At 41.6% G+C, this 23,677-nt stretch overlaps 2 protein-coding genes across 14 annotated transcripts; one reads left to right on the top strand and one right to left on the bottom strand.

Annotated features, from left to right (window-relative positions):
* Window positions 1-3,122: 3,122 nt before the first annotated feature.
* On the bottom strand, window positions 3,123-22,475 carry sh3glb2a (SH3-domain GRB2-like endophilin B2a). Of its 13 annotated transcripts, none has more exons than XM_081707761.1 (14): window positions 22,341-22,475; window positions 20,524-20,647; window positions 18,836-18,977; window positions 16,951-17,079; window positions 11,014-11,147; window positions 10,718-10,810; window positions 10,541-10,552; window positions 9,502-9,564; window positions 7,999-8,022; window positions 7,738-7,827; window positions 6,905-7,005; window positions 6,744-6,758; window positions 6,367-6,580; window positions 3,123-6,165 (listed from the first exon to the last, which is right to left on the bottom strand). In XM_081707761.1, the coding sequence occupies exons 1-14, from the start codon at window positions 22,388-22,390 to the stop codon at window positions 6,058-6,060; spliced, it is 1,299 nt and encodes a 432-aa protein (XP_081563887.1). In that variant the 5' UTR covers window positions 22,391-22,475; the 3' UTR covers window positions 3,123-6,057. The 13 variants fall into 13 exon arrangements, with proteins under 13 accessions (XP_081563887.1, XP_026886728.2, XP_081563882.1 ...); XM_027030927.3 differs by having other exon boundaries at window positions 22,172-22,453; XM_081707756.1 differs by having other exon boundaries at window positions 6,367-6,577; window positions 22,172-22,453.
* Window positions 22,450-23,648, top strand: LOC113590668 (uncharacterized). The gene is made up of 4 exons (XM_027030944.3): window positions 22,450-22,652; window positions 22,775-22,875; window positions 23,128-23,343; window positions 23,454-23,648. Exons 1-4 carry the CDS (start codon window positions 22,450-22,452, stop codon window positions 23,600-23,602), a joined length of 669 nt encoding a protein of 222 aa, XP_026886745.3. The 3' UTR covers window positions 23,603-23,648.
* Window positions 23,649-23,677: the final 29 nt, after the last annotated feature.

Below are 23,677 nucleotides of genomic sequence, written 5' to 3'. Positions count from 1 at the left end.
CCTCGGCCGTTCGACACAGACAGCGCCCAGACGGCGCAGCTCACCTGTGATACAGAGAGCAACCGCACCCTAAACCCAGCGTACGATGCAGACAGCACGCGAGCCCTCCACTCCACCTGCGACCTGGAGCAGACGGCTCCAGAGGGTGGAGACGGTGCCCTCGCCGGAGGTCACGCAGAGAGCCTCTCAGAGGATCCCCCACCCTACAGCCTTCCAGACCCCAAATTCGCCTACCTGATCTACCCTCCCCCGCTGCCACACTATGCCAACCAGCCGGTCGTGGCCTGCCAGCCAGCGGCTGGCCCCCCGGCCTTCAACCAACCTTCGTTCATGCCCACCTCTTACGCTATAGTAAGGGCCCTCGCTGGCTTCCTTTCAGAAGAAGCTGCATATGTCATTTCCTCGAACGCACCTGACCCATTCTACATCTACGGACTACACACCAACACCCAAACACCCATTACAGGAAGCATCGTTTCAGGCGCCAAGCCAAACGCATTGAAGCATAGCGTCTTCGTGTAAACAACGCCTCAAACACAGTGCTTCTTAACTAGTTGCGCCAGCCGTATAGTCCGAGTCATCTGTGTACAACTCTCTGTTGCAGTACATGAACGGCCCACCAATAGCTGAGGACCGGCCGCCTTTGCCCAAAGACTACCTGGTGGAGTCTCTCCTAGTCACCATCTTCTGCTGTCTGATGAGCGGCTTGGTGGCACTCATGTACTCTTTCGAAGTAAGTACGCCAGGTGCCGCATCTCCGCTCTCACGTGCGGAACCGTTGCAAACCCTCCATGTCCTCTGGACTCTGTACTTTCAGACCCGCACGGCGCTGGCCCGGGGCGACATCCGAGAGGGCGTGAGGGCATCCCAGAAGGCCCGGCTGCTGGTGATGTTCAGTTTCATGTTTGGCATCTTCATGTTTGTGGGCTGGATGGTATATGTGATCATAGCCCTCTGTGTATAGTCCACCTGGTTACTGGAGGCTTTCCTCCTCACGTGCAGAGAGCATTTATGAATAATAAGTAAATAAATACATTCTTTAAGGAAGCAGACAAAGAATACAGGCTTGAAAAGTCTATAGTTTGTAAAAACCAAAATTATGGTACACCTTATTCAACAGAGTCAAATTTCAATCATTAGAAGCATGGAAGAGGATGGGTCTGATGGGAGCTATGAAACTCTGTTTCTGTACATATATATTGTATACTTTGTATTTTTTAAGCAACTTAATAGCGATTATTTCTAAAAATGGGTTCATATGTTGTTCTTTCAATCCTTAGATAATGCACTCTCTCAGTGGCTGTGGATATTGCAGAGAAGACAGAGTGAGGAAAATACAATCTAGGGAATTTTTCAATAAATTGCAGATAGAGCCCTTGGATGAGTTAAGTTACAGTTTGTAATTTCATAGGTCACATCTGAATATTCTCTATTAATAGTCTGTGTATTGACTGTAACTACAGTTATGTGCAAAATAATAGCAGAAAAAAAAAACTAACATCACTAATGTATTTAATTACTGATTTTGGCAGAAAAAAATAATACAAGGGGAAAGAATTCAGACTAGGTGTAGCCGAGTAATGGGCGACCAACAGAATCAACAGTCATGACATGCACGCTGCTAATTGGGTGTAATTGACTCATTTAATGAAAGGGGCATGTTCAAATTAATAGCAGTGTGGAGTTCAATTAGTGAGGTCATTCATTCTATGAAGAAACAGGTGTCAATTATGGCCCTTATTTTAAGAAGGTGTGCAGTAAATGTTGTACCTGCTGGTTTTAACCCTTGCTCAGTTATTAAAATGGGTTGTTCCAGACATTGTACCGAAGGAGAAAGAACTTTGATCAAGAAGTTGATTGCAGAGGGGAAAACAAAGAAGTGCAGAAAATAATTGGCTGCTCAGATAAAATGATCTCAAATGCTTTAAAATGGCAAACAAAACTCGAAACACGTGGTAGGAAAGAAACACCATCCGTGTAGATCATAGAATAACAAGAATGGCAAAGAAGCATCCAATGATCAGCTTCTGGGAAATCAAAGAAGATCTTCAGTGAATACTGCAACAATCAGAAGACACCTACGTGAAGCCAAACTATTTGCAAGAAACCCTTGTAAAGTACCATTCCTGAAAAAGACAATGTTGAAAAGGTTAGTTTGCCAAAAAACACTGGCCTAAAGAGAAATGGTGCAACATTCTATGGACAGATGAAAGCAAGATTGTTCTTATTGGGTCTAAAGGCCACAGACAGTTTGTGAGATGACCCACAAACACTGAATTCAAGCCACAGTACACTGTGAAGACTGTAAAATATGGAGGTGCAAGCATAATGATTTGGGTATGTTTCTCATACTTTGGAGTCTGACCCATTTATCACACACCAGGCACCATGGACCAGTTTGAATATATCAAAAATACTGGAAGAGGTCATGCTGCCTTATGCTGAAGAAGAAATGCCCTTGAAATGGATGTTTCAGAAGGACCACGACCCCAAACACACCAGCAAGCGGGCAACATCCTGGTTCCAGACCAACAAGATTAATGTTATGAAGTGGCCAGCCCAATCCCCAGAACACAATCCGATTGAGAATTTGTGGAGTGACATCAAAAATGCTGTTTTTGATGCAAAACCCAAGAATGCAGAAGAACTGTGGAATGTAGACCTGTTAGCATGGGCTGGAATATCTGTTAGTTGACTCCATGCCACACAAATGTAAAGCAGTTATCAGAAATAAAGGTTATACAACTAAATATTAGTTCAGTGATCAACAGAAAAGCTAAATCTATAAACAACTTTCAGTTTATACTGAAAGTTATAAATATTCGAGTTTGTAAATGAAAATGACATTATCATTATTCTTTTTTCTTCATTTTCAGTTTAAAAATTGATATTTGGCTCATGTTTTCATTTGGAATTGAATGTGCAGTGCTCCCAGTGCCTTTGTGTACATGGAAATAAATGCTATTATGAGGACTGAACTTTTTCTCAGTTGTTTTAAACACGCTGCTATTATTTTGCACATAACTGTATATGGTTTGTGCACCTTTTTGGCACATAGATGACAATACAGTGTTCGTGTACGAATTGTAATAAATATTAATGCATATTAACCACATCACATATCAATCGAGGTTACTTTTATTACATTCCAGGCAATAAATACAGTGGAGAGAAAGGTAAAAGGAAAAACGTTAATGCCATCAACAACACAGGCAGTCACTTAGCAATAGGGCAGGCAAGCACAAATGGCCCCTCTTGTGAACCCAACATTAACTCCTTACGTCACACTAAGCAAATAAGTCAGACTGACAGTGTAGTGGTACCAACTGCATTTGAACCTCGATGGAAATGCAGACTACCATATTTTTATAAACGAACAGACCATGAACTTGACCATTAGTGAACCACGGGTAATGGTAACAAGGCAATTAAAATCCTCTGGATTTTTCCAGTTTAGCCAATTTGCCCAGGAGTATTACAGAGGGCTATTAATGAAATTGTTAATTACTTATGGTTCATTAATGCTAAAGCTCATGGTTCATTAAATGTTGGCTAGTGATGAAATCTGAACGTAAAGTGTTACCATATTCACTGTCTTCTACCAGATCTTTGGCCACAAACAATAGCAGCAGCAATAAATATACAAAACAACAATAAAAGCTGAATGGTGATAATGCTATTAATGAGTGATATTAAACAATAATCATTAAAAGAAATCTTTTTAATTCATGCTTTAAAAAAAGAGAGTTAATTTTGACAATGAATGGCTAATATTATATATTATCTTCAAAACATTTTCTGTTTAAAGCAGACCAACAAACATCTTGTCCATCAGGGAGCGTATTTTTAACACAAATGTTATGGCCAAGAAGTACATCTATAATCACGGGACAGAAAATTACCCACTTGCTCAGGATTGAAACACCCTATAGTCTCATTGACTCACAGACAGAACCAATAGCTGAACAAAAGGTCCTCTGGGCTTCTTTAAAACAACATTAACATGGAGAGAAACTTCATGCAGAAATCCAACAGAGAGAGTATAAATGTGTCAATGTCATTTCACTCCAATTCAAATTTTCACATTCAGATTCAGTCAACTTCCGGTGTAGTGAAATATGCTTCAACAGACCTAACTACTCAAGCAGAGTGGTTAGTAGAAAACTAATTTACAAAGTTGCCTGCCACTGCTACAGACCGAGTTTATAATAAAGCAACTCTGACATATACAATTATTCTAACAAAGAGGGGTTACAAAAACAATGGAATGTAGCAATACACATTTCAAAACGATCTCAAATCAAACCAGCACATTCATTTCTTATGAACATGATTTGTAAAGATTCCTTAACACAAGATTACTTTGAGGCTTGTGTGGCAACAATTCGTATTACACTTGACATCTTTGCTGATATCTACTTATTAAATGCCTTATTTTGTATTTTGAATAAAGATTCTGAACATTTTCCATCTAAATTTGCAAATTCAAAGCAAGGGCTTTTTAATTTTTTTCTAATTATTTCGACACAAGGATAATTCTAGATTATGGAGGAACTTCAGAACGGACCTCCTAGGGACCATGCATATTAGTTCAGAACTAGACTTGGCGCACAACTCAAAGGAAACCCCACTGGCGCAAGCACGTTTGTAAAAATCCTGTTTCCCGAATTTTCGATCTGTTCACTCCGCTGCTCTTTGCACTCTGTTGCTTATTAATAAATGCCAATATCAGCACATAAATGGAAGAAATCGGAAAATCAACTGCTATCCAACATTATCAAATCTGTATTTGCTTGTCAGGACAGGCATTGCTTCACCTTTAAGTTTTTTAAGCTTTTGCTTGCTTGTTGATGCCTTAGATAATTTGTGTTGTTTGCTAACATGAGTCAGTTTAGTTAGTTGTGATTTAAATGATTGAATGTCAATGTTTTAGGTCCTGTAAGTCTTCTACTAAAACCCATTTTATTTCAATTATATTTAAATTTCAAAACCCATTTCGCTGGGAAACTTTAGAGCATCTTTGCACACCATTCCTCTTAAATCATTACCTACTTCCAATTCTCGAGTCATGTTCCCAGTCGATCTATACACAGCATAAGTTCTTCCCTGTCTCATAGCAACCCTAATAGCCTCTCCCCCACTAGTCCCTGCGGTCTCACGGTGCTAGCCATAAAGACAACTTGCTCGACTTGCATTCATTCTCAACTAATGGAGACAATTCTGAGGGGTGTCACGGCCTCAGAGACTGTACTAAACACTTCTACGAACTGATTCCAGAAGATTGGCCAGCAGTGCCTGTGTAAACAGTGTTCACGCTGAGTCACACAAGGCTTGCCTCACTCAGCTGTTAAGAAAGTAGATAACAGAGGCCAACGAGAGAAGCTCAGGCAGGCGTTCCCGGATGCTGAGAGACCAAAGCGCGCAAACAGGCAAGAAGTTAAGACATTAGAACTTACCGACATTAGCTTATGAGCAGACAGGATATGATAAGTTAGAGATGGACTAGCAGGTGACGAGTTATAGTCAGGTTAAGTTATAAGTTATAGGTGCACCAGCTATTTTTGGGTCCAGAAATGTTAAGTCAGGCACATATCTATATCTAAACTTCTGTAGATTTCAAATTCAAGCATTTGGCATGATGTAGCTATTAACTTTTATCTAGTTTTTGGCTTTGAGGATATTTTGGTGGTAATATTGTAAAACACAATCCATGAGTCGACATATTAGAGATTCCTCTGATTTATGTCTGTAAATGCTGAAAGGCTTGTATTAGTAAGAATGTTATATGAGAATACCTGAACTGCCTGCGATCTCACTATATCATGAGGACGAAATTAAAGGCCTTAAACTATAACCAAGAACTGTTTTCTCAGTGCTGCCAAGAGACAGTAAACGAAGATTGACATTAAAATAAATAAACTCTCAGATTACAAAAAAAAAAAGTTATCTTAGTCAAAAGTATGAAACTGAGTCCACGTCTGAATCTGTTTATAACTACTTATTATTACATGTTAATGCATGTAATAGCACATCACTGTATGCATTTAGATAACCTCTTTAACTCAAGAGCTCCAGGTATGTTACGGGCACCTTCCCTTTCTGGTTTCCTCGCTCCCCAATCAGCCAATCAGAGTCCATTCCTGGCACTGTGTACACTGTAATAAGCTGGATGGAGCAAGCAAAGCACAGAGAAGAAAAAAACAAAAAGATTAATGATAAAACGCCCAGTCGGTACAGATCCTCTTGCAAATATTTCAGAAACATAACATGCCACGCTAATTGTGGCAGCCTTTTTTTTTTTCAGGCATATGCTTAAACTTTTGGTTGTTGTTCTTTCAGAACACCATCTTTGAAAGCTTCCCTCACCTCATCAGCCAGGAGCGAGAGCTCGCTGGTGTCAGCAGCGTCATAGTCATACAGGACCTTAGCTCTGCGCGTGCCGCTTGCGGGTGGATGCACCTCCTCAATCTGAAGGGCCTCCACCTCTGGGCTCAAGGAGTTTACGGGCACGGTGGAGGAGGGGTCAAGCGAAGGGCATCGAACAGACCTGGGATTCACCACAAATGAGTTAGGGTATCTTCTGAGAAAGAGAGTGTCAGACAGAGATGGGCGGAGAGACAGAGACAGAGACAGAGAGAGAGAGAGAGAGAGAGAAGCCATGCTCAGACAAGCATTCCAACACTTGTGGTTAAGATAAGACCAGATTTTCAGGCAAAGTAGATGCATTCTCAAGGCCTACTCACACATCTCCATTGGCACTGTGAGCACAAGGGCGGGGGGGAAAATCAAGAAAGCCACATGATATACATATTAAACACCTTTAAAAACACCATCCTGGGGCTAACATTTCCAGCTGATCTATAGTTTGGCACTGTCTGGAGAGCGGAACGTGTCGGACCCTCACCTTCTCAGCTCTTTCTGTAGCTCCTGCATGACATGGTGACACTGACCGTAATATGCGGCCTGGGCCTCCACAAACTCATGCAGGCACCGCAAGTGGTTCACCTGAGCAGGTAAACACAGGAACGTTACCGCCGTCCAGAAGAGACACGGAGAACCCACTCAGTCATATCCTCGCCTAATAATAAGAGATCCCCAAAACACCAATGTTGTGCTGGATTTTTCTGAGCTTGATTAGTTCAGAGAATAAGAGTAGCCCATAGTCTATAATCCTAATAACTTTTCTTAACTGCTTTTTTAATAGGACTTTTTGTAAGGTCTACAACAAACTGTATGCCAGCCAAATTAACTATTCCGAAAAACAGGAACCTCTCACTACTTTAAATAATTGGTCTGAAAACCCAAACAGGCAAATTCCTTAATACAAAGGAGCTAGAGAATGCACAACATAGGGGATGAGGTTTTCTTGTGTATGAAGAGAGTGCTCAGGTGGTGTAAATGAGCCATGCATGTGTGGACTTTGTATACGCGTGCTCCACTTAATCTAATCATACTGAATTGAAAGATTGACTTTGGTTTTAAAGGGCATGGCAGCTTTACTTTTTAAAAAATTATATGAATTCTACAGCAAAGTCAACCCCCATGGATGGATCTAAATTTCCAGTTTCAGGGAAGTCAGTGACAAAATCATAGAACTTCAACCCGGGTATTTGTTGACACAATTTTGTTGACACGTGATTTTACAAGTTTATTCAGCCAATCCCTGGTCTTCGCTCACCAGTCACATGTGTACCCTGGATGAGGGCAAAAATGTGTAGTATGCAAAACATGACTCACGTGCGTGCTGCTAATTCCCTCCAGCAGGAGCCTCGTGACCTCCGCCTGGCGGTCAAACTCGGTCTGCGCTGCCCGCAACTCTTGCTCTGCCTGCCAAATACACGTGTGCACGCACGCGGTCACTGCACAGCATCGTACGAACGCAACGGTACAACAGGCAAGGTTGAAAGTGACAGGGAAACAGTGCTGTAATGAACAATGTGGTAACTGGGTAGGCTTGAGTAATAATGTCACATAGACTGGAAGCGATATCACACTCACTTTCTCCACCTCTTCGGTCCAGAGCTGGACAGCAAACGCGAGAAGAGAACACACACAAACAGTGATGACATCATGCTGAGGCCAGCCATTTAAACACACTGTTCAAACACTGCATCATATTAGACAGTGGAGCCATGAGCTAGAGCAGAGGACCGCAGAATGATTCTCACTGCGTTATAGAAAACAATACAATGAAACAGATTTTTTTTTAAAGACATCATGAATACATTAATGTCAACATTAATATTCTGTGAGAGCAAGACAATCATCACCACAGCCAAACCACACACACACACACACACACACACACACAAACCACCTGTGAGACACACACACACAAACCACCTGTGAGACACACACACACAAACCACCTGTGAGACACACACACACAAACCACCTGTGAGACACACACACACAAACCACCTGTGAGACACACACACACAAACCACCTGTGACACACACACACACAAACCACCTGTGACACACACACACACAAACCACCTGTGACACACACACACACAAACCACCTGTGACACACACACACACAAACCACCTGTGACACACACACACACAAACCACCTGTGACACACACACACAGACTGGCTGTGCCCTCAGTTATTTTCTCAGCAGAGGATATGAGGCCATGCTTAAAAGCTAAAATCAGGGCACAAATGAGTATCATTTACCCTTAGACTTTAGGCCTCTAAAGTAAACTGGCAAGGTTTGATAGACTATTTTTAGAAAAGTAACTGCCTTGCATCATTTCAGTTGCCCTCTAATAATTTATTCTTAATCATAACTCACGTCCCTCTTAAATGAAAAAGATATGATTAAAAATTAAGGTGGAACAACTCAACTGCTTCTGATAACTGGAAATGTTTGTACGTAAACCTTAGCTTGCTACACCTTAAAAACAAAAAGGCTTAAAATGTCAAATGGTCAAGCAGCACAGGATATACTCCTATAGTCACTTAACAAAACGCACTCACTAACAAAGGACTGCCGTGGGAAAACAACCAACAGATCCATTCGCTAAACACTGCACAAGCAAGCCTGATCGAACCAGTGTCACCCACCTATTCAGGACTAATCTACAAGTGAGCGCTCCATATGTACTGACAAAATGTCAACATTATAAGCCTGGGTTCTGACGGCCTTTCAAACGGCCTTGAAAAATAGTGGAAAAGTTATTCAGGCTGTGCTGCAAAGTCTGTAGTGATTATAGTAATATTTCAGCAATTATCAAAAGGACTATATATGGCCGAGGTAAAATAAAACTGCTGCTTTGATTTTAAAAACCGCATGCTAATTAAGGCACCATGTTATGACTGTTTTATGCAGGTGTGTTTATTTTTAGAAAAGTACTTCAAAATAACACAGTGGGCAGTGTAGGCGCAAATCCACATAAAATACCAGTCTACCTCCCCAACCTCTGCTTTTAAACAAAGTCTCTGTAATATGTATTATTGTGTCGAGTCACAGGGCAGTAAGATTGTTACTCACCGCTGACGCACTGGCAGACAGCACATAATTCCGAGGTCTGGTCTCATGGAAGTCTGGCACTGTCTAGAGCCAGAGAATACAGCATTAAACTCACATCCAGACGAAAGACACCAACAAGGCAACAAAACAAGCAGGTCAATTAAATGACACCAGATAGCGTCATTGTCAAGAATATCTTGAGAACTCCCAGCGAATGTCTTGCCGTTGAGTGCATCTAATCATTTAATCGTATTTATTGCCAATAAATGTGCTACCTGTTGATTATTAAGATTTCCGTTGATCTTTTTAAGGACTTTTTACACATGAGAAAAATGTAAGGATAACATGCTATTCTGCAAGAGCATACAATGGCATGCATCTGTGAACCATGCCTTGAAAAGGTCAAAGATCAGAGTGCCATTTCACTGGCCCATCCGTGTCCTGTGCTGTCAGCAACAACGGCACTCGAGCGTGGAACCATAACAAGCCAAGCTTCCCACCCCACCTTTGATCTTTGAACTTTACCAAAAATAAATAAGTAAGTAATGGAAAGAAAAGCTGAGCAAATGCGAACATGCCCCCTCCGGCATTCCTTACGAATAATGTCATTACAGTGCGTTATATACAGCCTGTGAACTCACAGACCCAGGTGTAAGCACTGTCTTCACTCAGGTTATCAGTCATGTGCTTTACTGCTGATTTAACTGATACACATTGCCTAGCCCCTGGGGAAGCAGAAGGGGAGTAATTAGCCTTTGTTTGCCTTAGGAACCTTTTGCAGGCCATCTGTGTTAAGGCAAACCCCTGTGGTTAAAGCATAAGCACAGCATCAATAGCTTGATGTCAACGGTCTCAAGCTTGACAGCAGTTGTGTTGCAGTGCATCAGTGACTTTCCCATATCATAAGCAGGAGTAAACACCTACCTATAAAAAAACCTCCCCGTCATTAACAGTTAGACGCATGAAAGAAAACGATGCAAAAGGGGGGGGGGGGGGGGGGGGTTTAAACTGAAGAAAAGAAGGGTTGCCAAATCAAGAAGGATTACACGCCAATACTCACTTCTCCCTCACACTGCAAAGGTTGAGACAAAGACAGGAGGATTAGTGCAGAATTTAACAGCACAGGTCACACTCAACACAGAGTCCAGAAGGGCTAAGAGTCGAAGGTCAAAGGAAGGAAGAGGAGAGTAGGAGCATATGGTGCTAAGGAGGAAGGAGGGGAGCGGAGGTAGCTTACAGCGGCCTTGGCCTCGGCGGCCTTGGCCTTCTTTAGCCTGGCTTTACAGGCATCCAGATCCAACCGCAGGTTCTCCAGAAGCCTCCTTTCTTTCTGCAAGGAGTCAAAAAAGAAAGAGTTTAGGCCACAGCACAAGTATTCGAGGCCACCTTATGTTTTTGTCAGAAGGAGGCCTGAAGTTTGCGGGAAGGGAGACAAGGTTGTGTCACTGTTCAGGAGTGGACAGTTTAATGGGACGGAACTACCCCCTCTTGACAGGACATCAAGCCTTGAAAGACAAGAAGCTCAAAGCTCACCGTTATGGTCCTCCAGTCCCCTTCCAGAAAGTTCCGTAGGGGAGTGAGGAAGCTAATGGCAGAGGTCTGAAGAAACTCACGCTCAGCTCCTCCCAGCCTCCTCTGGCAGTCACCCACTTGAATCAAGGTACTTCCTACACAACCAAAGACCATTCAAGGTGTCTTACTTTATCATCAAAGGGTCTTTTGCCTGAGGACAAACTGAAGTTGTGTACTATGATGTTAGCTCTTTTCACAAATACAATTTTTTCAATCTGCCTTCAAAACTGCATCCATAAATACAACTCAGTAAGTTCCTAGTCTTCAGTTCCAATTTATGAAGCATAACCTATTAAAATGAAAGCAGTCAGCTTTGAGTTACGTGAAGCAAAATCCCAACATGTGTACAGAATGCATGTAGGTAGAACATAGAAAATGTCTGTACCTTAAGCATTAAGTTGAAATAATATCTATTTTTGTTATTATTATGAAAGTCATTGCACTATTCTTCAATAATCACACAAACCTTCTATATCTTAGTCTAATTGGTGTTTAACTTCTACCAAGAGTATAATCTCATGCCCAAAATAGTAACAAATACATTTGTAAACATTTTTTATTTTAAAAATCTTGTTTAAAATTTTTTCAAAAAAACCAAACAAACTGCATAAAACAGCATAAATGTTTTAAGATTTACTGTGATGTCACTGATGGTTCCCATAGTTAAGTTTGTTGCCATGCTTATTTTGTAGATTTCCTCTCTAATCTAGTCACTCGAGTAGAAAGAGCCATTATTATTGTTGATATTATTGGTGATTTCACTATTCACTTTGATAGTGCCCAAGATGCTCTGAGATTGGCCTTTAGTTCTTAGAATCAACTGGTTTCACCCATTGTATAAGAGAACACACACTCTGGTGGACATACACTTGACTTAGTACTGATATACGGTGTAGACATAGAGAACGTAGTCATACTACTACAGTTGGATGCCATCTCAGACAATTCCCTAATTTCAACTGAACTACGCATAAGCCACAATATAGCAACTTCACTTCGCTATCATACCAGACACACAATCACGTCAGCCAATGCACCCACGTTTACGGTGCATCTCCCAGACTTATCATTTGTGACTAGGATAACCTAAACCCCACGGAACTTGATCAAATAACTGAATGCTTAGAATCAGTATTCCGCTGCACACTCATTAATCTTGCTTCTCTTAAGAAAAAAAAAAAAAAAAGTATAATTGGTATAATGATCACATTTGCAATTTAAAACAAAACACTCAAAAATAGAATGCAAATGGCAACACACTAAGCTTGTAGTCTTCCAGCTTGCATGGAAGGAGAGTTCTCAAGTATAGAAAAGCACTTATTACCGCTCGAACATCTTATCTCTAAACCCTAATAGAAAATAACAAAAATAATCCTAGATTTGTATTTAGTACAATTGCACATCTAACTAGAAATAAAGCATCACACAGTAGTAATGAGTTCATGAATTTCTTTAATGAAACAATTAAGCACATTAGAGATAATATTAAGATTATTAATGTGACATCAGGCAGCTACTTAGAGATCAGCACAATCTAGCCAAAAAAGACTCTAGAATCCTTTACACCGATCCAAGAGCCAGAACCTACATCTCTGATCTCGTGCTCAAAATCCTCCACTTGCTTACTAGATTCACTGCCCACACACTTTCTTAAGGAAATCATACCTGAAGTAACTGAACCTTTACTAAATTTAATAAACTCCTCTTGGAACACTGGCTACATTCCCAGATTATTCAAATTAGCAGTAATCAGACAATTTATTAAAATATCTAACCTCGACCCATGTCAGCTGTCAAACTACAGGATGATCTCCAACCTTCCATTTATTTCCAAGATCCTAGAAAACGCTATAGCTCAGCAGCTAAACCCATACCTGAATCAGAAGTTAATGACCTGTTGTTGGCTTCTGACCTGGGTTATGTCTCTTTGCTTATATCTGACTGCAGCATTTGCCCCTATTGATCAAAACATTTTACGAGATAGACTGAAAATGTTGTTGGGATTAGGGGAACAGCCCTTTCATGGTTTAAATCTTATCTAGCTGGTCCCTACCAGTTTGTTAACATAAATGGACACTTCTCAGCATACAAGAAGGTTAGCTATGGTGTCCCACAAGGAAGTGTTCTAGGACCTTTGCTTTTTTTTTTCTTATATATGCTACCTCTAGGTGACATCATACGTAAACACTGTGCTAGTTTCCACTGCTATGGTGATGATACTCAGCTATATATCTCAGCCAAACCAGGGGACACATATCAGTTTAGTGTTACTGATGAATGCATAAAGGATGTCAGATACTATGTTGAGGAACTTTCTATCACTTAATCCTGACAAAACAGGTGTGCCTCTATTAGGCCCAGAGACAGCTATGTTCTTGCTCTCTAAATACTCAATGAACCTCAATGGTCTCCTAAATCACATCTTCTCTAACAGTTAAAGATCTTGGAGTTATTATGGATTCCAGTCTCTTGTTCAAAGCTCATGTAAATAATATTTCTTGGACTGCCTTTCTCCACCACATTGCAAAGATTAGGAAAGTACTCTCCTCACATGATGCAGAAAAGTTAGTCCATGCATTTACTACTTCAAGATTGGACTACTGTAATGCATTACTATCTGGCTGTACCATTAAGTGCCTAAACAAGCTCCACCTAGTTCTTACTAGACCTAGAAAATTTGATCACATTACTCCCATCTTAGCTACTTTACACTGGCTCCCAGTAAAATTTCTTCTATTGACCTACAAAGCACTGAATGGTCTTGCCCCACAGTACCATAGAGAACTTTACAATCCATTGCAAGATTACAATCCACCACTTCTGCTTAGATCAAAAGGTGCAGGCTCTTTACTAGTACCAAGAATAAGAAAATCTACCGGAGGGGGCAGAGTCTTTTCCTGTAAAGCTCCCAACCTATGGAATAACCTTCCTATACACTTTCAAGACTCGGATGCAGTCTCAATATTTAAGGCTAGCCTGAAAACTCATCTATACGGTCAGGCATGTTATTAACTACTTCCCATCTTGGGTAAAGGTGTAGATTTTGGGCTCCATGGGCATTGAGAGTTCTGGTAAACTGGTATGTTATGATGTCACTTCACCTCTCTGCTGATGTTCCAGGGTGTCTTCATGCCTGTGTTTCCTTCTGGCTCTTTTCTTTTAGCTGTGCTGCCATAGCTAGATCTGCTGGAGTCCATCTTTGCACATTATAGGTCCCTAATTTACACACCCTCATGCCTGAACCTGCATTCTCTCTTTCTGCTGAGGTACACCTACCCCTGATGCCATGATGTTACTCAGCCTTCACCCATCTCAATTGCCATGGCTACTCCCACCACCCCCTGATTTACCTGCTGTAGAGCACCACACCTCCACCCCAGCCATCTACTTCTCCATTGCCCTTGATGGACGTTCTCATGCGGGATGGGTTTCAGACACGCACAAACCATTGTCCGTTGTTGGCCAGAGGAGGACGGGCCTCCCTTTGAGTCTTGGTTCTTCTCAAGGTTTCTTCCTCATGCTTTAGGAAGTTTGTCCCTTTCCACTGTTGCCCTTGGCTTGCTCACTGGGGACTTGGACTCGGACATTTGTAAAGCTGCTGTGTGACATCATCTGTTGTAAAAAGTGCTACATAAATAAACTTTACTTGATTTAGATTTCACACAGTGAACAGCCTAAGACGATGCTAACCTTTCCTGGACCCCTATTTTTGAGGTGACTATTAGGGTTGAGTGATATCTACAGGGAGACATCAGGCTTGTTCAATTTATCGTGGCGCTGTGCTGACCCGCTCTGCACGTGCAGCATGAGGCAGGAGACGTCTTGATGACGACAAAACTTAATCTGCATTGGCTAAAATATCTGCATGCACACACAAACTGTAGTTAAAAGAGCACGCGGACTATAGAAATATTTAGAGTGTGTGGATATTACGTTCACATGCAAAATTTGATTTATATTCTTTAAAGAAATGCTATACTGCCATAGGTAGTATATGAGGGCTGCCAGCTCACGTGGGGTGCGGCAGGTAAAACCGTGCTTCTCGGTCCTCTGCTCGTCTCCTCCCCCGACAACAGCCGGTTACTCTCTCTGACCATCAAGGCGAGGCGCATTTTTAATCAAACAAGCCACTCGTGATAGATGATCGCGTCGGGTGTGTGTGTTGGTGGCGGGGAGAGGCTCTGTGGCCTACCAAAAAAAAATTGGTAATACATTGATGTTCTGTGTTTAATGTAGAAAACTATATTTATTTTTTGTTTTATAGTAGAGACACTGGAATTATAGCAGGCAGGATGCTCCCTGCCTTCGTCTGTGGAGCGGGGCAGGCCAGGGGGTGTGACATCACAATGCTGGCTCAATCGAACCAACTCTAGTGCCTGTCAATTTCAGTTGGATTCCTAGTCAACTCATTGTTTGTCAAGTCATCCATGTGTTGGAGCAACAGAACTAGATAGGACAGCCACAAACAACAACAACAACCCTATAGTCTGATTACCAGAGGACCTTAGATTAGATTCCTCTATTACGCTCACATGTTAAAACATTTTCCAGATGGACTTTGAGGTTTTCCACACTTTGAAGAGCTATCAGTGAGGTACAGCCAAGCATGGCCTAGAGTTCCACTGTCAGACACTAGAGACTGAACTAAAAGCACCCACTCAGCCACACATCATTAATGAGTCATTTACTAATGTTAAGAGCATTTCAGCTTGAAAGAGCAGACACACTAAATGTTGGACATGTTGGCTCGTGTGCAAATAAAGTCATGCATAAATGCAGCATATGTTTTTGTACCAATCTACACTTTCATGACAACAAATTACTATTCATGTGAGAATGATTTTTCTAATTAACACATTGGACCTGCTGTTGGAAAAAGTATGCCTACTATACCAGGACTAAGAACACACTAACATACACCTCTGTGCAATTCCATTATCTACTGTCAAGTGGATACATGTTACAAGTCACCACAGCTCATATCAAGCAATAGAGGCACTAATGACTTAGAAGGAGAATTATTCATCTATGTCTAACCAGTGCTTGTGTAGGCCTGGCTGGGGGCATTCTGGATTGCACGAGGCTGCAGAATGAAATGGCATGTGACCGCTGAACAATTCACTATTGATCCACGAGTCAGTGGCGAGAAAGCGCCAGCAACACGCGTTACTGGTTCGGCTGTATGCTGATGGCATGCAGAAAGAGACAGTGCAGCACAGAGACAGAAATCAATTAGATCATGTTCACAAACTCCCACATGCCCTGCTCTCTCTGTGTGGTGACACAGGACTTCAACACTGGGCTCAGCTGAACGTGAGATGATCTGTGAGCTCCCACCACACAGAACTGAATCCCAGAACTGCACATCCCAGAACTGCTGTACTTAAGTGCAGTACTGGTTCTGCAATACCCTCCAATCACAATGGAAAGGTAAAGCTGAAGCTTACTCTATGCCGACAAAAGCCACCAATCGCCTTTGTTCGATCGCCGCGTCCCATTACGCCAGCACTGTAAAGAACATCTGCAAGTCATAATGAACAAAGTAGAAGACTTTCTACAAGCAATGTGACTCAATACTGCACTAATCAATATTAAATAGAAAAAAACTGTTCAGATTCATTTGGTCTGATTTCCTCAACTCTGTCAGAAAATAAAATGTCTTACATGGTCATCCAGATAATGCAATAATGTCCTTTACATTAAAAAGATAAACAGTCCAACGTAGTGCAACTGCAAGCCTTGTTTTCTAAAGTGAAAGCTAAAATCCATCACGAAAAAAAAGGCACTATGGAAAATGACAAATCTGTCAGCTAAAACAGTGCATTCTGTACATCAGAACATGTGACTAAGCACTTATGAAAACAGTCCCAGGCCTTGGATCAGTTTGTCAGTTCTTACCATAGGGAGTTCCTGAACCAAATTCCTTGGCTGCCTCAAGCATATATTGTCCCAGTATTTCTCCATTGGTGGCTCGATAAGGAACTTTCCGATCAAGTTTCTCATAAAGGAATTCCTCAATCCTGGCACCTAACAAAGAAACATTAGGTTAAAAAAATTAGGCAAAATGGACGAGTTCTACAGCAGAGGTGAGACCAGGAGTCTATCGATCATAAAGACAGACAAACTAAAATATCTTAGAGTCAGAACATCCTTTAAATAACGGGAAGTTGCAAAAATAGGAAAAAAAATGCCAAGAGACTCTTCTGTGGACACACAGCTCACATGAATAGCATATGTCCTCCTTCACTGGCACATATACAATATCCTATTAAAATACCCAGAGCAAGTTTAGATATGACTATAGAAACAGGAAACTTTATTAAAAAAAAAAAAAACGGCGACACATAAAATATAAAGCTATATAAAGCTAAATATAAAGTCATTTTCACAATTAATATTTTGGGTATGATCCAAATAAATGAAATTTCAGTTTATTTAATTATCTGCTTGAGATTATTGACAGTGCAGGGACAATATGACCCATTTTTAAAATAAAATATTAATTAGCGCCAGAAGAAGCTACCTAGTTGAAATATTATTTCATGTCCACTTGGGGTGTCTTGATATCAAATAAAACATAACATATTTTGATCTAAAAGCATGTATAACTAAACTGAAACTATAACAAACTGCCCTGGCATTATCAATTTGCCAATTCTAAGGTCCTGAACACCCCTGTTGTGCTCATGAGCAAGAAGCTTAATTCAATAACGATACTGAATTACCCCCCCCAGGCAAGTGCACAAAAAGGGAAAGAACTTTCTCAGTGGCTCAACGCTGAATTACTTAAAGTTAATCCACCACAAATTCAAAACAGGCAACCCAAACAGCCAAAGGAAATCGGAATGTCCAGGTACAAATGATCAGTATTAGATCAGGCAATGAGAGTCTGAGTGATGATGTCATGCTAAGACATATCATACAAAAGAACATACATACAGGGCCTGATTCACTACAGCTTGTGCACGTGCAGAAAACACATTCAGTATCGAGCGTCAGGATCAGCCTAATCAGGTCCAGTACACCAGTCAATGCTTGTGGTTTTGGGAATCATACACGTTGCACATGTGCCACTGGCAGCATCAGTAAATCTGGCCCGGAAATGGCCCAATGCGTCCCGACGCTGTGTGAATGTGAACACGAAGACCATAAAAAAGTCTGACCCTCGCTTTATGGTGCAAGGCTCTGCCTTAGGCATTAGCACGCTTATTCATGATGGAAACCCAGTCGGGAACCTCACAAAATGGAACAGTGCTGGTCCGAAATGGGTGAGTTTTCACTTATGTCGTTTAAATACAAATATGTCTTCATTGGAACAGTGTGGATGGAAGGACTGTAGATAGTTTTTGTTTGGGCGCTGGTAAAAATGTGGTGTACTTACCAGTGTGATCGACTGTAGCATGAGAGAGTCAGAAAGGAACAGGTTAGAGGCCCCTACCCCCTCACACGTTCTGTTACAGACACCAGATTCTCATACTCGAGGTCACAGTAACTGTGTACCAAAAATAATAAAGTGACACAGGGCAGCTGTCCAGACTGGAATGCGCTGGTAAAACTGGGCAACTGTCCGCAGTATCAGCAGGGCCCAGACTTTTGAAGCATAATCAGCCTAAGAGATAATCCATTAACACCACTCTCACGGTAATAATCGGAAGCAAAACGTGAACTCCCAGAGACAGAGAATGTCGAACCAAAGTAGGTGCTGGTACCCAAATCACACTGAACAAAGCCAAATGCACTGGAGGAGTTACCAAAGAAGGAGCTGAAGGAAACGGCTTCTTACTTGGGTTTGGCTGCAGTAGAACTTCCGTCTGCCTGTAGATTTTTTCTGTCCAGTTCTTGGTGCAATCGGCTCTTGCAAGCAAGCTCTCAAAGTGAGCATCCAGCTCGGTCTTCTCTGCTTGGCCGAGTTTCTCCTCTGTGAACTAGAGGTTGAATACACACGCAGTTACATACTGGGCAAACTCCTTCATAGAAATATATATATAATACACACACACACACACACACACACACACACACACACACACACACACACACACAGTTTCACCATGACCAGCGATCGATTACATAAGAACGGCAGCTCTGAGCTTCATAAGTCGCATCTCAACGACAGCACGACTTCATGCGTCGCTGCAAAGTTCGACCCCCGGCAGCCCAGCGGCTCTTCCGATGCAACACGAGGTTGCAAACGGAGCCGCTGACATCCGCCGAAGATGAAAAACATCCTCACAGCTGCTGTTATTTTCAGGCCAACTACATGACAGTCGTGCGTCACGATCACTGACCGATATGTTTAGTCACACTGTGATGTCTCGTTAGGATGCTATTACGGAACGACAAAAACAATACTATGTCACTTAATAAGCAAATATGCCCACGGAGAGAGGTTTCCGTTTTTCCACGAAACCGCGTGACGGCGGAGGAAGAGCGAGCGACCACAGCCTGCATTTGCTGCGTTGCCGTTTCCAAGCGCAAAGGCGCCCTTACCTGCACGGCCCGAGAAAAAAACACACCGGCATCAGAAGCAAGCTTCTTTACGCTAAAATCCATTGTGCCGGTGAATAAGCCTAAAAAAATCCCCGCGGCATTTGCACCTCCTCAGAGGCCGACGTTGAGTACCGAGCACAGAGCTCAGACGCAGCTCTCTGCAGGCAGAGTGAAGCCGACTCTGCCTTAAAGGGGCATGTCACTATTTGGTGAGGTCTACACAATAAAACCACGATCTGAATCTTACACTGTGATGTTTATTTGAAAAGGAAAGGAGTTCAGAGAGATTATATCGCTTACATTTGTATAACTTGTTTTTTTTTATTTTATTTAAAGACTGGCTATAAAATGTGACGTAGTTACAGAGATGATTAATGTACACTTGTGACATGGTGTTAGTAACTGTATGATATTAAAATATTTTTTTTATGTTCATTGGGAGTGTCATTATATCAGTGAGACAGGAAGGTGAAACCCTCACCCTCTCCTATATACTCTGAGTCCAAATGGGACCCGTTATCTGCACCGGCTCCAACACTTAACCTCAAAGAGTGCGTTAGTCAAGGCAGGAAGGGATTTCTGAGAGCACACAGATGTCTTGCCTGTTGCAGTGGTTTCCATATGTAATGGAAGTGTAACTACATTTAATGTTGAGACAGTGAAGAATAAGGCCTTTAGAAGCGACCATCTCTCTTTCCTCACAAACCTCTGTCCTGTGACATTTCAACTAGTACATTTCAACAACCTTCTAGTTCAGCTTGTTTTCAGATCGCCGATGCCAGGAACACAATGCATCCATTGCAATACTGTTAAAATGAAAATCCAAGAAGTCTGCACAAATTCCCTTCCACTGCATGACTCAGCTGTCTGACATTTGCCTGGATTCCTCGTCATGAAGCAACATTAAAAACTCTGTGCTGCTAAAAGATGAACTAAACAAATATGAAGGCTTTTGTAATGAACTCTCTTTGGGATATTTACCTCTGTTGTGTGTATGCTGGTATCATACAGCTCTGGACTGTAATTTCGACTTTGCTGAGCAGGAAGACAAGGATTAGATGGGCTGTTATGGATGCTGTGAAGACTCACATTACTTGGGTAGAATCTGCGATCAGGTTAGAACACAGACAGAATTCAAGTCATCAAGTCATTTCTCCAAACACTGAATAAAGAGAGACTTTCTGTAATCGGGATCGCCACTCCAGATCAGAACGGCATCCTGTTTTGGATAGACATGACTTTAGTCTTTGGAACTGGCTTCTCGTACCTATGACTACGTCCCTCCAAATGGCCAAATTGTCCAGCCAACAGTTTCCCATCAAGGCACTCGTGATACTATGTACTGCCTCTAACCCAGCATATCATACTGACCAAATTCTAGATTATTTAAAATATATTCCAGTTATCAGCCAGCAGGGGGCAGAAGGGAGCACGAAGGTGCTGTTTTTTTTCGAGGTTACTGATCGTTTCAAATTAAACCACTCATTTCACTTTTTAAATATTTGGATTTATGTTTATAACATTTTTTCATTAATATATTGACTTGAAATCCAACACCCTCAAATCAAACTGAGCGCCTATGTTTCAAGCATGTTTCAAAACCAAGTATGCAATGTAATAGCGATGGTGTCGACTTTTATTTTAATAACAAGAGGAAATGATCAAACGGTCTAATCTCAAATGTAGCCAATGTCAGATTAAATTTGTAATTATGTAGTGTAAAAGTGTGTTTATATTTCAGAGTTTCATCTATGTAAATGTCTTTTTCTGAAATAGTCACAAACGTTGTAGGATATTCTTGGATTACAGTATTTTTCACTGTTCCTAGGATAGTGTTCTTATAGACTGAGATTGATGTTTTTGAGATCTGGTGGAGCCGCTTCTCCATCTTGGGGGTCAGAACCCCACTAATGAGACAGACTAGCCCTCCATAGTCTCTTTTCATTTCCATACCATGGCTATTCCTGCATCATCTAACAAACAATATACTCCTACACACACACACACACACACACACACACACACACACACACACACACACACAACATCATTTTGGAAAAGGTCATTGTACATATTCACCTGAAAATAGACCAGGAGTAGCCATGTTTTAATTAAACAGAAAAATACATGAAATGGTAGTCTCTTCTAATGTTTTTTTAATCATACATACACCCAGAATTTCTACAGTTTTGTACGCTAACATGTTAATGTACTCTATGGCTCACAGTACAGGTATAACCTACCTGAATAGGTGACTGTGAGTACCTTCATTGTATCATTAAAACGGAATTTATTTATTTATTGCCCTTGTGTCTTCCATAATTCACATAGAGATTTTTGTACTTCTTGTGCCTACGAAAAGATTTATTCACTTTTCTGTTCAGAATAACGTTACACCCTATATATACTACAAAAGAATGTTTAAAATCTGGCTACTTGTTTGCTGATGTTTTTGTTGTTGTTTTATTTTTCTTACTATTAATAAGATGATATCTGTTCTTAACAGGATAATCTGCAGGCCTAGATAAATCACGGATGGGCTGAGCCTTACGCATGTATACCTCGCACGGTACAGGTCTACGTCCATTTATGACATGGCCAAACTGTGTAAGTATGGCTTTACACTGACCCTTGGGCTGTTGGAGAGGACCACAGGAATCTGACAGTCGCACCTCTCAGACACTCTCGACGACGACGTGCAGCTGTCACTGTGCCGTAAATTAAGTCCTTTCTTATTTGCAACAGGCGTGCTTTCTCTGGTGCTATACCACGATGAGACACCATTTAGTAGTGCTTACTTTTTACGCGTCGTTAGGAATAACCGTGTCGTCATCTCCGTCGCTTCCATCTGTTCCGCTAGGGAAGAGAAACCACGGTTGTATTAAGGTAGATCTCTGCAAATGCATCATGCAGGACGGAAGTGGAGTTATTGATCTAGAAGCGCTGGAAAACACGGAGGGGTTCTTGGAGCGCTTCAAACGCGTGCCATTCGAAGACGCGCCGCGAGATACCGAGGTGCTCGTCTCCGTCAGCCCGTGCCATCCTTTCTCAGAGCGCGAGGATTTCGCTGTTACAGACTGCACGGATGTAGCTGCCTGTTTGATTGTAAGGTGTGCATTTATGTCCCACATTTCGTAAATTGCTCAGAACATATCAAAGAAGGATAAATATCTTTATTTATATTGGGTGTAAAGCTATTCTGACCTGAAAAGTGAATCTTTTTTTTTCATAGGCACAAAAAGTACACAAATCACTATGTGAATTATGGAAGACACAAGGGCAATAAATTCCAGTATAATGATACAATGAAGGTACTCACAGTCACTTATTCAGGTAGGTTATACCTGTACTTTGAGCCATAGAGTACATTAACATGTTAGCATACAAAATTGTAGAAATTCTGGGTGTATGTATGATTTAAAAAACATTGGAAAAGACTACCATTTCATGTATTTTTCTGTTCAATTAAAACACTGTTACTCCTGCTCTATTGAATATGTATAATTATTTCTTCCAAAATTCTGTAGTGCATTATGCATTTTCTGTTATTAAAAGGTGAAGTCATTATACCTCTGCCTCTTCTAGTATACTCTTCCTCTGAAGCTAAAACTGTGGTGCACTACCAGTGTAGCCCAAACCACTCCATCTCCTACAGCCAGAGGTTCCAGGACAACGTTCCCTTACAGATCTGGGTGGAGAGTCCCTGCGCCTGCCCTAATGCCTGTGCCCCAGTGAGCGTGGGGCCTGGCCCGATCTTCCTCGTCATCCTCTGCCTCAGTGCTGCGGCTTACTTCGTGCTGGGTAAATTTTTTAACTTGCGTGAAAGTTTCTTGGGACAGCCATCAGTGGCTGTGACTCCCAGTAAATGACTGCACTCTTTGGAAGTCAACGGTCTCCCTTCACTCTCACAGGCTCCTGCGCCCTAAGGCCATTCAGAACCAGCAGTGGGGTCCAAATCGCCCCGGAGGACAGCATGTGGTGCACGCTCTGCTACCAGCTCACAGATCAGCACCGCCCCAGGCACAACAGACACTACACACTGAAGGAGGACATACTGTAAACAGAGATTTACATCACATTTTGTTTAGGATAAAATGCATATGTTCTTTTTTATAAACCAATAAGACAGTATACA

Source organism: Electrophorus electricus, chromosome 25 (assembly GCF_041902795.1).
Source record: "Electrophorus electricus isolate QZ-2024a chromosome 25, ASM4190279v1, whole genome shotgun sequence".
Lineage (NCBI taxonomy): Eukaryota > Metazoa > Chordata > Actinopteri > Gymnotiformes > Gymnotidae > Electrophorus > Electrophorus electricus.
This window is presented reverse-complemented; position numbering and strand designations above follow the sequence as displayed.